The sequence below is a fragment of the Clupea harengus genome, chromosome 18 (genome assembly GCF_900700415.2).
Source record: "Clupea harengus chromosome 18, Ch_v2.0.2, whole genome shotgun sequence".
NCBI classification, from domain to species: Eukaryota; Metazoa; Chordata; class Actinopteri; order Clupeiformes; family Clupeidae; genus Clupea; species Clupea harengus.
In genome coordinates, this window is record NC_045169.1 from 3,170,169 (window position 1) to 3,183,016 (window position 12,848).

Consider the following 12,848-nt stretch of genomic DNA (forward strand, 5'->3'; position numbering starts at 1 on the left):
GAAAAGGGAAGTAATGCTTGTTTGAAATAAGCATACACAATAAAATAAGTATAAACTGTTTTTAAACTCAAACACCTACTTATAAAACATGGTAGTTCTGCATAGTTGTTCAGACAGACATAGCTGGGTTGACTGACTTAACTATTGGTTGAGTTTGTAGTGAATTAGTACCTTTGCTGAATGGATTCTTGCTGTGTATCTTTTAACACAAATGAGGCAGTCTACCCCAGGAGGTAGTCATGTAGCCACTCTTGTGTGGGCGGAAGCGTTCACGTCCATGCATCTTGCATAGAGTAAGAAAAATCACAGTCCTCTCATGTTCCAATACAATACACTATTTTGTCCTCGAAGCTGAAAGTGGGAAGAACATAACATGCACCTTAGGACTCCACGTCAAATTTCATGAAGCATTTACAGGCAAGACCAACACTGCTAACGTCTATACAGATATCCAGTTATCTAAGGTTAAAGTTGGTTAGCTAACCTGTTAGTATTACTTGCTTCCAAACGTAATGAAAAAGGGATAACTGGAATGATCGTGTTTAAATAAAACACAAACCCCTGACCGAAATATGTTCGTGGCAGTTTAACTGAAGTTTCAGCGTGATCTTTGACAGTTCAGAAAGTGGACACTTGATTCATTAAAAATACTATGGATGTTCTAAATCTGTCCTGATTTTATTTTGTATTAGCCTATGCTTTGTAAACTGTGGTGTGCACTTTCAATGTAGGTCTGTAGGCTGAATTTGCATAATGACAAGCAGATTTGTCTTTAAAAAACACTGAGCAGGTTTCATTTTTCTTCCTCATTTTCTTTTCAAAGGTTACATTGTGCTGTTGACTTACAGAAAACGCTTAAGTGAAAGCCATCTTATGATGATGCAAGGTCAGACACGGAGTGAAGGGACACTGGACTCACACGTCTCACACCAGTTACACATACACATGTTCCTCATGCGTTAGTCACACGCTAGTCACACGCCAGATGTGTCCACCTCACCCTAGAACGCTCGAAAATTGAACGATTAGAACGTTGAGAGAAAGTTGACCAGGACGTTATGGTGTGACGGGGCCTTAAAGCTAATAGAACATTTTCAGTAGTCTGGTCTGAAACTAACTCCAAATGCACTGCCCTAGTGACAGCACAAGTGCAATGTATGCCTTCTTAGACGGAGGTGCGTGCGTTGAGGTCGAGGGGGGCGTGGCAGAGCAGAGTTCAGCGCTGGCGTGACATATATGCACACTTCAAACCACAACCACACGGCCCTCATGCCCATTTTCTTTCAGGCTAACAATCTGAACTAGTTCACATTTCCGCCCAGCAGGCCCACGCTATATTGCTAAGGGGATTGGGCAAAAAGTGTAAAATTATGCAAGGTATTTGTTTGTAAAAACTGTTGTCAGTGAGAGAGTGTTGAACTACGGGTTAAGAAAAGTGGGGGATGACCGGTTTATTTTTATTTTCAATGGTTCATACTTTCTTCTGTGTTGTCGCAAATGATGTGTGATTCACTAGTAAAATATCTCGGTGAAATGCTGCATTTGGGCCCAAAAATGATATCCTGACATTCAAATCAATACAGTGGCACATAAAAAGAGCTTTACATATTTAGTATTGAGTTCAGTTTGTTGTCTAACAGATAGCTATGACAATATAGTACATTTTGATATTTGTAGCACTTCGTGAAATGCATGTGACCATTGAGTTGCACAGTTTCTCACGCTAGCAGAACATGTCTTTGTCTTCAAGGTTGGACCAGTGTTTTTCAGCTATGACAATATAATACATTTTGATATTTGTAGCGCTTCATGAAATGCATGTGACCATTGAGTTGCACAGTTTCTCACGCTAGCAGAACATGTCTTTGTCTTCAAGGTTGGACCAATGTTTTTCAGCATTTATACCCATCACAGACATCAAAATGGAGAAAACCACCAATAAACAGTGGATAAGGCTATTGATGTCTCTTTTCTGTTGTCTTCATTTGCACATTTGGCATTGAGGAAATCCAAAAGTAACAGAAAGTAATCAAGATACATTACTTCAATATTGTGATACTTGGATTCGGTTACTGAATACAATTTTTTAACAGGTAATCAGTAATCATTGCAATCAGCACAAATCATTGCAAATTACCTTAAAAGATTACAAACACAGGAGCCAGTAAAGAGAGCACAAATCCATAGATTAGAACAGTTTCACTGATGGAGATTTTGGCCTTGCCACAGGTCAGAAATGCTAGAGGGTCGCTTGTCCAACCAGGAGCGGACACTGGCGGCTCTGCTCCAGCAGGCATTGCAGATAAAGGATGATATGGTGGCCAGCCTGCGGTCCACTCATGGCTCACTGCTGGCTGAGTCATCATCCAGAGGGCTCCTGGAGAACCACATCCACACCATCACTCACATCGTCAAACAGCTCAGCGCTGACATTCAGGTACAGTATCACTCACATCGTCAAACAGCTCAGCGCTGACATCCACACCATCACTCACATCGTCAAACAGCTCAGCGCTGACATTCAGGTACAGTATCACTCACATCGTCAAACAGCTCAGCGCTGACATCCACACCATCACTCACATCGTCAAACAGCTCAGCGCTGACATTCAGGTACAGTGTCATTCACTTAATCAAACAGCTCAGCGCTGACATTCAGGTACAGTATCACTCACATCGTCAAACAGCTCAGCGCTGACATCCACACCATCACTCACATCGTCAAACAGCTCAGCGCTGACATTCAGGTACAGTATCATTAACTTAATCACACAGCTCAGCGCTGACATTCAGGTACAGTATCATTAACTTAATCACACAGCTCAGCGCTGACATTCAGGTACAGTATCATTAACTTAATCACACAGCTCAGCGCTGACATTCAGGTACAGTATCATTAACTTAATCACACAGCTCAGCGCTGACATTCAGGTACAGTATCATTAACTTAATCACACAGCTCAGCGCTGACATTCAGGTACAGTATCATTAACTTAATCACACAGCTCAGCGCTGACATTCAGGTACGGTATCATTAACTTAATCACACAGCTCAGCACCAATGCAGTTAAGCCTGCACTGATGCAGATGAGGCACAACACTGCTAACACTGTAAAACAGATCAGCACTGAAGTCCAGACATATGCAAGTAGGCTACTGTTATAGGAACATTGCAGCATTCACATTTTCAACTATGCCAGTCAACACAGCACAAACAACAAAGATGCACTAAGGCAAATGAGAGTCACAGAGCAAGTGTTGATTAAGAAGTAAGTGAACTAACTTCAGTCAAACAAGCTTTTATTCAATGTCTTTTTTTGACCCCTCCATAGGTAGGCTATGCCTAATTTGATTCAAATCAGATAACAATAACTTGTTCAGGCATTACCCTACAGCCAAAACTGCTCTGGGCAATACTTGTATTAGTATCTCTCGTCTCATAGCATCTCAGGTTGGCCAAATGTGATTGCTCTGAGAGTAGGGCATTGAATACTGGGCTCGGTGGGCTTTCAAAAGGCGCATTTCTCATATAATAGGCCAAAATAAAAAAATCTTTTAATGTTATCCACCAAATGCCAAGACGTTTTGGAATCTATGCCAGTGAAACCATTTAGCTGAAGGAAACTAATTATGCAAGAGAGGTGGTGGGCATAAAGTAGATTAAATCATTAAATCAACCTGTGAGCTCATAACTATAGGTGCAGGCTTCTGCCTCAGCAGAATAATGACATAACGACAGACTGTTATGCACAGAAGCAGAGGAGTTAGTTAGATAACCACTCCCCCGTATTGCTTCTGTCTTCGGTCTGTAGTGTGTAAATCAGTACCCCGTGACAGCCCTTGCATGCTATTTGGCTTATTAAACTCTAAAATTGTTTATGAAAACCACAAATGCCAAATTAAGCTGTCAGGGTTATGAAAGGATGGACTGCTCGAAAACTGCCAGGTTTCAGTTCTGATTGTGCAAAACGCTGTGAAGTGAAACTCAGTGAAAGTCATTTGTGTAATACTAATGTGAGAAGTATGTACTAGAGAAGTGTGCACGTAACCCGAAAGTATCTGGCCTGCCTCCCTTAGGTGCTTGAGACTCAGATCGCCCAGAGAGACGTGGCTGCATCAGGCACCTCGCTCACCGTACAGAACCTGGACCAGAAGAACCTGGCTGGCATCGGAGACCTCCGGGGCAGAGTGGCCAGGTACCGTTAATGTCTCTGAACACAGGCTGTGTCACCTAGTCCACCGAGCTTCACCTAGTGAAAAACAGAGCCTGTGGAGAACCACATTGCCCCTTTTGCGATGGCTATTGTGTTCTGGTAATGTAATGTGTGTGAACACGTGTTCGGAAAAGGCATCACAAAAGACATTGCTGTGTTTTGGTACACAATGAAAATTTTCCCCAAAAAATACGCAAAGTATCATCATTTGAACGTCCTTATACGTTTTTAAGGAGGGGTTGTAAAGGTTGTGGTATCATGAGAGGCTTTACCATTGAGCTGGGTGTAGGGCAGTGCGTAATCAACAGGACAGAGCAGGCAAAAGTGCTTTCAAACGAGGAATCCGGTTTATTCACCAACACAAAGTATTTCAGGAAGCAAAACAACAAAGTTCTTCAAAGGCAAAACATAGGCTTCATAAAGTTGCTCCTAACTTAAGTCCTACCAACTGTGGTTGCAAACTCAAAGTTTGTCCGTCCAGGACCTTCCCGGCTTGGGGCTAGCCTTCCCCCTTCCGGATGCGGCTTCGCAAGCGCTTTAGCAAGCGCTTCAGCAAGCGTTTCCACAACGGCTTCACCCGCACGTCAAGTGCTCTCTGTTCGCTCTCTGTTCGCTCTCTGTTCGCTCTCTGTTCGCCCTCCTGGCTCTCCTGGCTCTCTCGGCTCTCGTGGCTCCCCCTTTCACAACAGGCACCACCTGTCTTAAATGCTCCTTCCATCAGGTGCCTTAAGCACCTACACCTGGTTGGGTCCTGCTGCATTCTGGGAGATGTAGTGCACATGGCAGCCATCTTGTGGTGTGGCAGCCCGACCTCCACACGAACACCACACCCCTCTGCTAGCTGGCCCAACGTGATGCCACAAGGTGCTCATATCTTCGGACCTCTTCTGTTATGTTTGTTCATAATCAACAAGAATAAGCTTGTGAGAGAGTCTGCAGGATATTCATAAATAAACGTGTCATTAGTATGTAACAGTTGAGACAACTTATCGTCTCTTTCGACTTCCGGGTCAGGACATGGGAGGGAGGGAGGGAGGAGGGCGGCGGGATCTCAAGCATGCGCAAAGACGCAAAGTCCAGTTCCTAATCCAATTCACCGTTACATGCCGCGATAGTCGAATTATCAACCGGATCGGATCGAGTTATCCAGGGGTGTTAATCGGATCGTAGTCGGACCGCACATAGTCGAACAAAGGTGTGTACATGAAACGGATAATTCGATTTCAGTCCGACTAAGCCAGTTATTCAAATGCATGTAACCACGGTCATTGTGTGAGCCACATGATGAGTGAGTGTGCAACACTGTCTGCAATGTCTGGCATTTGTTTGCATAGTATAGTTTGCAATTATATCTGAATTTGCAGATAGTGGAACCTTGTTTATTGGGAACAAATAAGTGAATGATGATGTTTGTCTACTCTGAGAGGCCTAATGAGAAAGCTATGACAGCTCTAAGATTAAGTACCATTCCCTTTCTGCAACACAAATAAATCTATTGTTTGGTGAGATGGAGGCATCGTCAGGGAAATCCATACATTGAATCAGTCTGATGGCAGAGTGTACGAGCATGAGGTCTCAGTATTAGCTTCCTCGATGACCTGCCATTGATCAGGCAGGGCCAGTAGGCTCTCTGTCTCTCCGCTTTTCTGTGTGTGTGTGTGTGTGTGTGTGTGTGTGTGTGTGTGTGTGTGTGTGTGTGTGTGTGTGTGTGTGTGTGTGTGTGTGTGTGTGTGTGTGTGTGTGTGTGTGTGTGTGTGTGTTTGTGTGTGTGTGCGTATTGTGTGCCTTAAAAGGGAACGACATTCATAGATCTTTCAATTATGATCCTAAGTTATTCAGTGATTGACTGTAATACACAGTTTGTGTGCGTCTCTCAAATCCAAATTAATTCAAATGAACTTTATTGGCATGTCAATTTTTTGTAACATTTAAACAGGGTTTACATATAGAATACAATATAGAATGTGTGTGTGTGCGTGTGTGTGTGTGTGTGTGTGTGTGTGTGTGTGTGTGTGTGTGTGTGTGTGTGTGTGTGTGTGTGTGTGTGATGCATGTGTATAAGAAAGAGACAATATACATACCATGTTTGTTCAATGGACAATGTTGGATAATCTTCCTTGTTTTCTGTGCGCTCCCGTCCCGAGACAACTTTATGATTTGGGCAGGTTCGCGTGGAACGTGATTTCGCCCTCGCGAAATCAATTACATTGAGTTATAAGGTTTTCAGTGATGAATGTGACCTATAACTATTGTTATCAATATTTTGGAGGCCTGATTGAGTTCGTACCGTTTTAACTTTGTTTAATGTGTATTTCTTTGACACATGATTTTACCCCTGTGTTGTGGGCCTATGGTGATATGGGACAATTAGGGAGAGTTCAGGTACCTGTTAAAATGGTTTGCGTAGTAGTTGTTGAGGAGCTTCTGTACAGAGATCTTCTGGGATGAGGGTTTGGTTGGTGAGCTATATAGTTGTATGCTCTTCTCTATTTCCCTCAGAAGAGTGAGGATAATACCTATGTGCTGTCTCAGTGTAGGGACATCGTGTATGACACTGTACTATTGACTGTACATAGACAGTTTTGTTTTGTATATTTTCATTTATATTGTCAGTCTTTTTGTAAATCTTTTTCCCATTTTGGATTAAGCACTTGGTGGAAGACAAATACATTTGCAACCACAGAGCTTTTGTTTCCCTGCTGCCTTTTGTGCCTTCCCTAAAAGACTCGACACGGTTACCCTTTGACGGTGTGTGAGTGTTTGTGTGTGTGCACCTGTTTGCATGCATGAGTGTGTGCAGGATGTCCTTGCATGGTGTTTGCAATAGTGTGTATGTGTGCTGCTGTCTGTCCCTGCAAGCAAGACAGGCACCAGTCACCTCCAGCTCCCCTACATCTTGGAACCCTGGACAAAGCTGGCAAACCTGATGAAATAGGTGTTCAGAATACTTGAATACTTCTCCCAGCGAGGGAGAACGTGCACCTCTGTCACCTGTCATACAGTGACTACATATTCTTTGCTCTCTTGGCAACCACGATTTTCTTAGTCTGCCTTTTTCTATGGCCAGTATGTGGTCACTGAGTCTGTACTTGGTCAGGATCTGCCTCTGCTTTGTGTCTGACCCCCCCCCCCCTCTCTCTCTCTCACACACACACACACACACACACAAACATTGTTTCAGCATTTATTTATTTAGTGATTCTTATTCTCATGAATAAAATATTCGATTGATTCTCAATTACCAGGCCAGTGGTGTCCTAAGCCAGCTACGTAATGACACTACAAATCTGATCTTGAAAGTTGATTCAGTCTAAGACGACAAAAAGGGTATCATTTATAAGTGTATGTGTTCCGCCATGGATATTCATTTTCAGGGGCAATATTTGACTTGGATGAATGTTTTCCATTTCAGTCATTAAAATCAAACACTACTGGTGTATTTTATGTAGTTTATACGCACCAATTTATTTTAAGAAGGACTAACAAGAACAGTAATGTAACAAAAAGGCGCAACAGTTAATTCTATATTTTGCCAACAGCGTTTGAATTAAAGAGGAATGTCCAGTCTTCTCACTGGGAGAATGGGTTCCAGCTACAATCAGTTCATGGCCACCCCACTACTGCAGTGTGTCGTAGGCTATGGTGGTTATGCAACAAGGACTCACCCTGTTGTCTGCTCTGCCTCAGGTGTGACGCCAGCATCACTACGCTCTCTGGGGATGTGAGCGCGGGCTCAAAGGACGTCCTCCGACTGCAGCATGAGATCCTGGAGATCCGCTCTCAGCTGGAGCTTCGCCTGAAGGACATGCAGTTGAAGGTTAGATGAGTCAAACTGATGCTGTTTCAAAACAAGGCTGAAAAAGGCCGCCTGAGTTCGCAGATTAGCAAAGAATTATAATCTGCATCTACATTTTTTATTTTCCTTTTACTGATTATGGTGAGCCACCTCTTTTTACTGATTTTTTTTTTTTTTATCTTTGGTTTTACACATCCATATTCCTTTTTTGTGTTCTAAAATAGACCACATTAGCAGGTACGTGAGAATCAATTGAGCTACAAGACCTGCAATTGCAGAAACGTATGGAGATCAATGAAGTACATGGGCTTTGTATTTCTGTTCAGATTTAAATTTGTAGAATTTTACTGGCTGTATACATTGCCCAACAGTGGATTGACAGTAGCATTCATTGCCTCTATCTGAATTGTTTTACTCTCATGTTAAGTCATTCCCCCACTGTCAGGCCCCTGTCTGGGTTCTGGGTGATAAATAACACTGATAGGAATACATTACGTCCAGGGGAGGATCCAGGAGGCTTCCATAAAGGTAATTGAAAGCGAAAGGAAACATGGTGATTTGGGCTCAGCCACTCCTCCAGCATTCACCCTGACCCATGCAGGCTCCTGTCCAAATGTGTGTGTACACACAAGAACACAATCAACTATGGTACAAAAAGGCACTGTAAGAATTGTGCTGTGCTGTGCTGTGCTGTGCTGTGCTGTGTTGTGTTGTGTTGTGTTGAAATGAGTCGTTGTGTTGTGTTGTGTTGTGTTGTGTTGAAATGTGTTGTGCTGTGTTGTTGTGTTGTTGTTGTGCTGTGTTGTGTTGTGTTGAGTTGTCTTGTGTTGAAATGTGTTGTGCTGTGTTGTGTTGTCTTGTCTTTTGTTGAAATGTGTTGTGTTGTGTTGAAATGTGTTGTGTTGTGTTGAAATGCGTTGTGTTGTGTTGTGTTGTGTTGAAATGTGTTGTGCTGTGTTGTGTTGTTTTGTCTTGTGTTGAAATGTGTTGTGCTGTGTTGTGTTGTGTTGAGTTGTCTTGTGTTGAAATGTGTTGTGCTGTGTTGTGTTGTCTTGTCTTTTGTTGAAATGTGTTGTGCTGTGTTGAGTTGTCTTGTGTTGAAAAGTGTTGTACTGTGTTGTGTTGTCTTGTGTTGAAATGTGTTGTGCTGTGTTGTGTTGTGTTGAAATGTGTTGTACTGTGTTGTGTTGTCTTGAAATGTGTTGTGCTGTGTTGTGTTGTGTTGAAATGCGTTGTGCTGTGTTGTGTTGAAATGTGTTGTGCTGTGTTGTGTTGAAATGCGTTGTGCTGTGTTGTGTTGTACTGTGTTGTGTTGTGTTGTGTTGAAATGCGTTGTGCTGTGTTGTGTTGAAATGTGTTGTGCTTGGTTGTATTACATTTTTCCATTCATGTCTCAGTTGTCTCAGGCTATGATGAAACTAAAGAGCACACAAGCAGAGCAGCTACTCGTGCAGAAGAACACCAGTGGAGATTTAACCAAGGAGATTCAGCGCTTGCATGTGAAGTAGGTTAGGTCCACTAATCTGCATTATCAAGATAAACCATTACCCAAGCACTACCCAACATTCCCCAAAAGAGTTTTTGGCTCATCAAAACATTTTATTTTACTGTTATCTCTAACACTGCTTATGTTTTTTTTAAAAGATACTTTTAACACAGACAGGGGTGGAAATCTGACTGGAAACTAATCCAGTTATTTCACTAGAGACACCTTGTTGGACCAGAATATAACATTTCAGGTGCTGATCTTAAACAGACATCCATTCCTCTTGAGTACCTTGTCCCAGGAGTGCAGAAAGGAAATCAATAGGAATGAATGGTGCTTGCAGCACTCAATACAGCTAAAAGCATTTCTTGGAGGAATAAAGTTTTACTCCTTGAGAACATGTTTATAACTGTACAGTTTTAACCATCAGCTATAAATGTATCAGCTTTTAAACGTATCAACACGGGAAGTGTTACCGTCCTCTGAGGATTCTTAGTGAGATAGAAGATCGGGGTTGGAGGCGAGAGGCTACTTAAAAATAGATACTGGAAAAAACAAGACCATTTGATGAATGGAGCCAATTTATGTATGCCACCTTCACTGGTCAGCTCTTGCAGGTTATTAAACTGCTGGTAGATTTGGGGGTGGGCTGGCATGATCCATCTCATCTGCAGTCTGAGCACATCTCACTTCCTGTGTTTTCTCAGACAGAAGGGGGCGAATGAGGAGGAGGTGAGAGAAATAGAGAAAATTGAGGGGAGAGTAATGACCCACCAGAGAGGAAGGGACCAGAAAAGAGAGTGATGAGCTGAGAAAACTGAAAGTCTCTTCTGTCAAGGGAGGAGTGAAACTCGAAAGCGAGAGAGCAATGGGGGAAATAGCTATACTGTTGGGAACCACCTGGTGTTTTTCGACAAGAGACATGCTCACAAAAAAAGTCAGTAACACTTTAGTGGTCCACCAGGTGGGCTTGACAAATTGCCACAAGAAAGATGAATTGAGGAGCTGATTAATATGACAGCCGATCTCAGAGGTCCCATTGCAGGGAGCTGGCCTACCGACTCTTGACTGTTGGAGTGGTGGGAACATATGGCATTTCTCTGTAGTTAAATGCCATCCAACCAACCTGCCAGTTGAACCAATGGGAGCATGACAAAGCAGAAAACAACACACAAATGCCGTCTATTAAAGGGCCAGCTTTCAATTGCACTGGCTGCCATGAAGGCATCTGAGTGTGTTGCAAGTAGTGACACAATACACTACAGAGAATACAGAAAAATGGGTTTATTGACCGAATGTATATCACTCCTTGCAACACACTCACATCTGTCTTTTAGGCAGCAAGTGCAATTGGTTTGAAAATCACCTTTACGATTTGCTGATGGCCATTCATCATGCCATACCTGCACTGTCCACCAGGTGTAGCACTTCCAGCTTTTGCACTTACTTCTGTCACCTGTAAATATGAATGTACACCAGTGTGGCATATGCTTGTAAGTGAGGACCACATGTGAAGGAGATGGTGTCTTATTTACGTGCGTTTACCAGTGAGACACTTGGTGCTGTGTGTCCAGAGCGTCTGAGGACGTGAGGGAGCTGCAACAGGACGCTGCCAGACTGAGGAGGTGGACGGAGCAGCAGCTGCAGATGACTGTGCAGGCACAAGCACACGGCAGCGAGCAGCTCAGCTCACTCATGCAAGACAGACTGGTACATCTTAAGAGAGAGAGAGGGAGGGAGAGAGGGAGAGAGAGAGAGAGAGAGAGAGAGAGAGAGAGAGAGAGAGAGAGAATGCATGCACATGTTTGGCCCTTTGTCTTTGTGTTTGTGACTTAGTTTGAGGAAACACAGGATTAGCTCTTTTTGGTCATTATTTCAGTGTTACTATAGCCTCTGATTGATAGCTTGTAAGTGTGTGTGTGTGTGTGTGTGTGTGTGTGTGTGTGTGTGTGTGTGTGTGTGTGTGTGTGTGTGTGTGTGTGTGTGTGTGTGTGCGTGTGTGTGTGTGTGTGAAAGTGTGTGTGTCTGTCCGTCTGTCTGTGTTTGTTTCACCAATAATTCAAAAACGGAAATAACTAATAATGCATTTCAGAATAAGGGCATCATTCTTCAATAAGACAGCAACATCCAGGCACAAATTCTGGTTTGCTGGAGGTAAAGCTCTATTATTCAGCTGGCTCATTTCCACTGCTGAGAAGAATGGCCAGATCCCTTCATAAATCAGGCGACACAGCACCAAGCTTTGCATAACATATATTTCAGAGGAAATGATAAACAATGTAGTCGCAAGCACTGAAATCCACAGCAGCAACTACAGACACAGGATCATTTTATTGTCTGTGTTTTAACTTTATAAGCATTCCACTCCACACCAATTTGTTCTTTAGAGTGATGAGGGATCTCTCTCTCTCTCTCTCTCTCTCTCTCTCTCTCTCTCTCTCCCCCAGGGGGAGGTGGAGGGGAGGTGCAACAAGCAGCTCGGCCTCCTCTCAGCTCGACTGGAGGCTGTGGAGGCTGGGCTGGAGCAGGAATCCTCCGAGGAGCGGCTCAAACGCTCGGAAAGCAAACACAAGGCTCACCTCGGCAGCCTGGAGAAGAGCCTGAGACAAGAGTTGGACGACGTCAGGAGCGAGTACCGCTCTGGTGAGTTCCGCTGCAGCAGCCTGTATTAGCTGTTCGCTTTTTGCCAGAATTTGTTGGACGAAAAAGAGTCAAAACACTCAACTAATAGGTATGTGCAGTCAGCAGCGTGTCCTATTGGGGGACATGGGGACCAAGTGTGACCAGGTGGAACAGCGTGTGCTTTGCTTGGTACACTCCGTCTTAGGGTTGGGTACCGAGAACCGGTACCAATATAGAACCGGTTCCAATACAACCGGTACCTACCCGGACCGAAATGCAACGCAGATTTCGGTGCTTCATTTCGGTGCCTGAGCCAATTGAACACGGTCGCTAGGCAGATTCCGCGGGGCACATGTAAAACTGCCCCAGCTCCCAATGTAAACTTTGTCCTGTGTCGCTCACGCTCATTGGTGTTTTCATAGCAACAGTCTTATGACAGTGAAGAGCATGCAGCATTTCACAGAGCAAGCACAAACAGAACTAGGCATCAACCTTTTAACAGAGAAAATACCGAAAGGTAAACGGTCAAAAGTGTGGCTGTATTTCGCACCAAAATATTCAAACATCGCGACGTGCAGCAAATGCAACAAAACAATTGCGTGAAAAGAGTGGAGAGAAGGCAAAGAGTCAACGGCAGATCAGCAACCGAAGACTGAAAAATAAACGGAGATGACAGCTATACTTAACCTACGGTAGTCTCTTAAAGGGGCATGTTGAGTTATGTGTTCTC

The 12,848-nt window shown here is 43.5% G+C and overlaps 1 protein-coding gene across 1 annotated transcript; it reads left to right on the forward strand.

The window, feature by feature from the left end:
- The first annotated feature begins 2,236 nt into the window (after positions 1–2,236).
- Positions 2,237–12,168, forward strand: fam81b (family with sequence similarity 81 member B). Its single transcript, XM_042710508.1, has 6 exons — positions 2,237–2,437; positions 4,078–4,196; positions 7,902–8,031; positions 9,408–9,514; positions 11,071–11,206; positions 11,944–12,168. The coding sequence occupies exons 1-6, from the start codon at positions 2,237–2,239 to the stop codon at positions 12,166–12,168; spliced, it is 918 nt and encodes a 305-aa protein (XP_042566442.1).
- Positions 12,169–12,848: the final 680 nt, after the last annotated feature.

Bases quoted from the DNA above. Each gene is read 5' to 3' on its own strand.
- fam81b (XM_042710508.1), top strand. From the start codon at position 2,237: ATGCTAGAGGGTCGCTTGTCCAACCAGGAGCGGACACTGGCGGCTCTG. The intron at 2,438-4,077 runs GTACAGTATCAC...TGCCTCCCTTAG, and splicing joins AGCTCAGCGCTGACATTCAG to GTGCTTGAGACTCAGATCGC. The intron at 4,197-7,901 runs GTACCGTTAATG...GCTCTGCCTCAG, and splicing joins CTCCGGGGCAGAGTGGCCAG to GTGTGACGCCAGCATCACTA.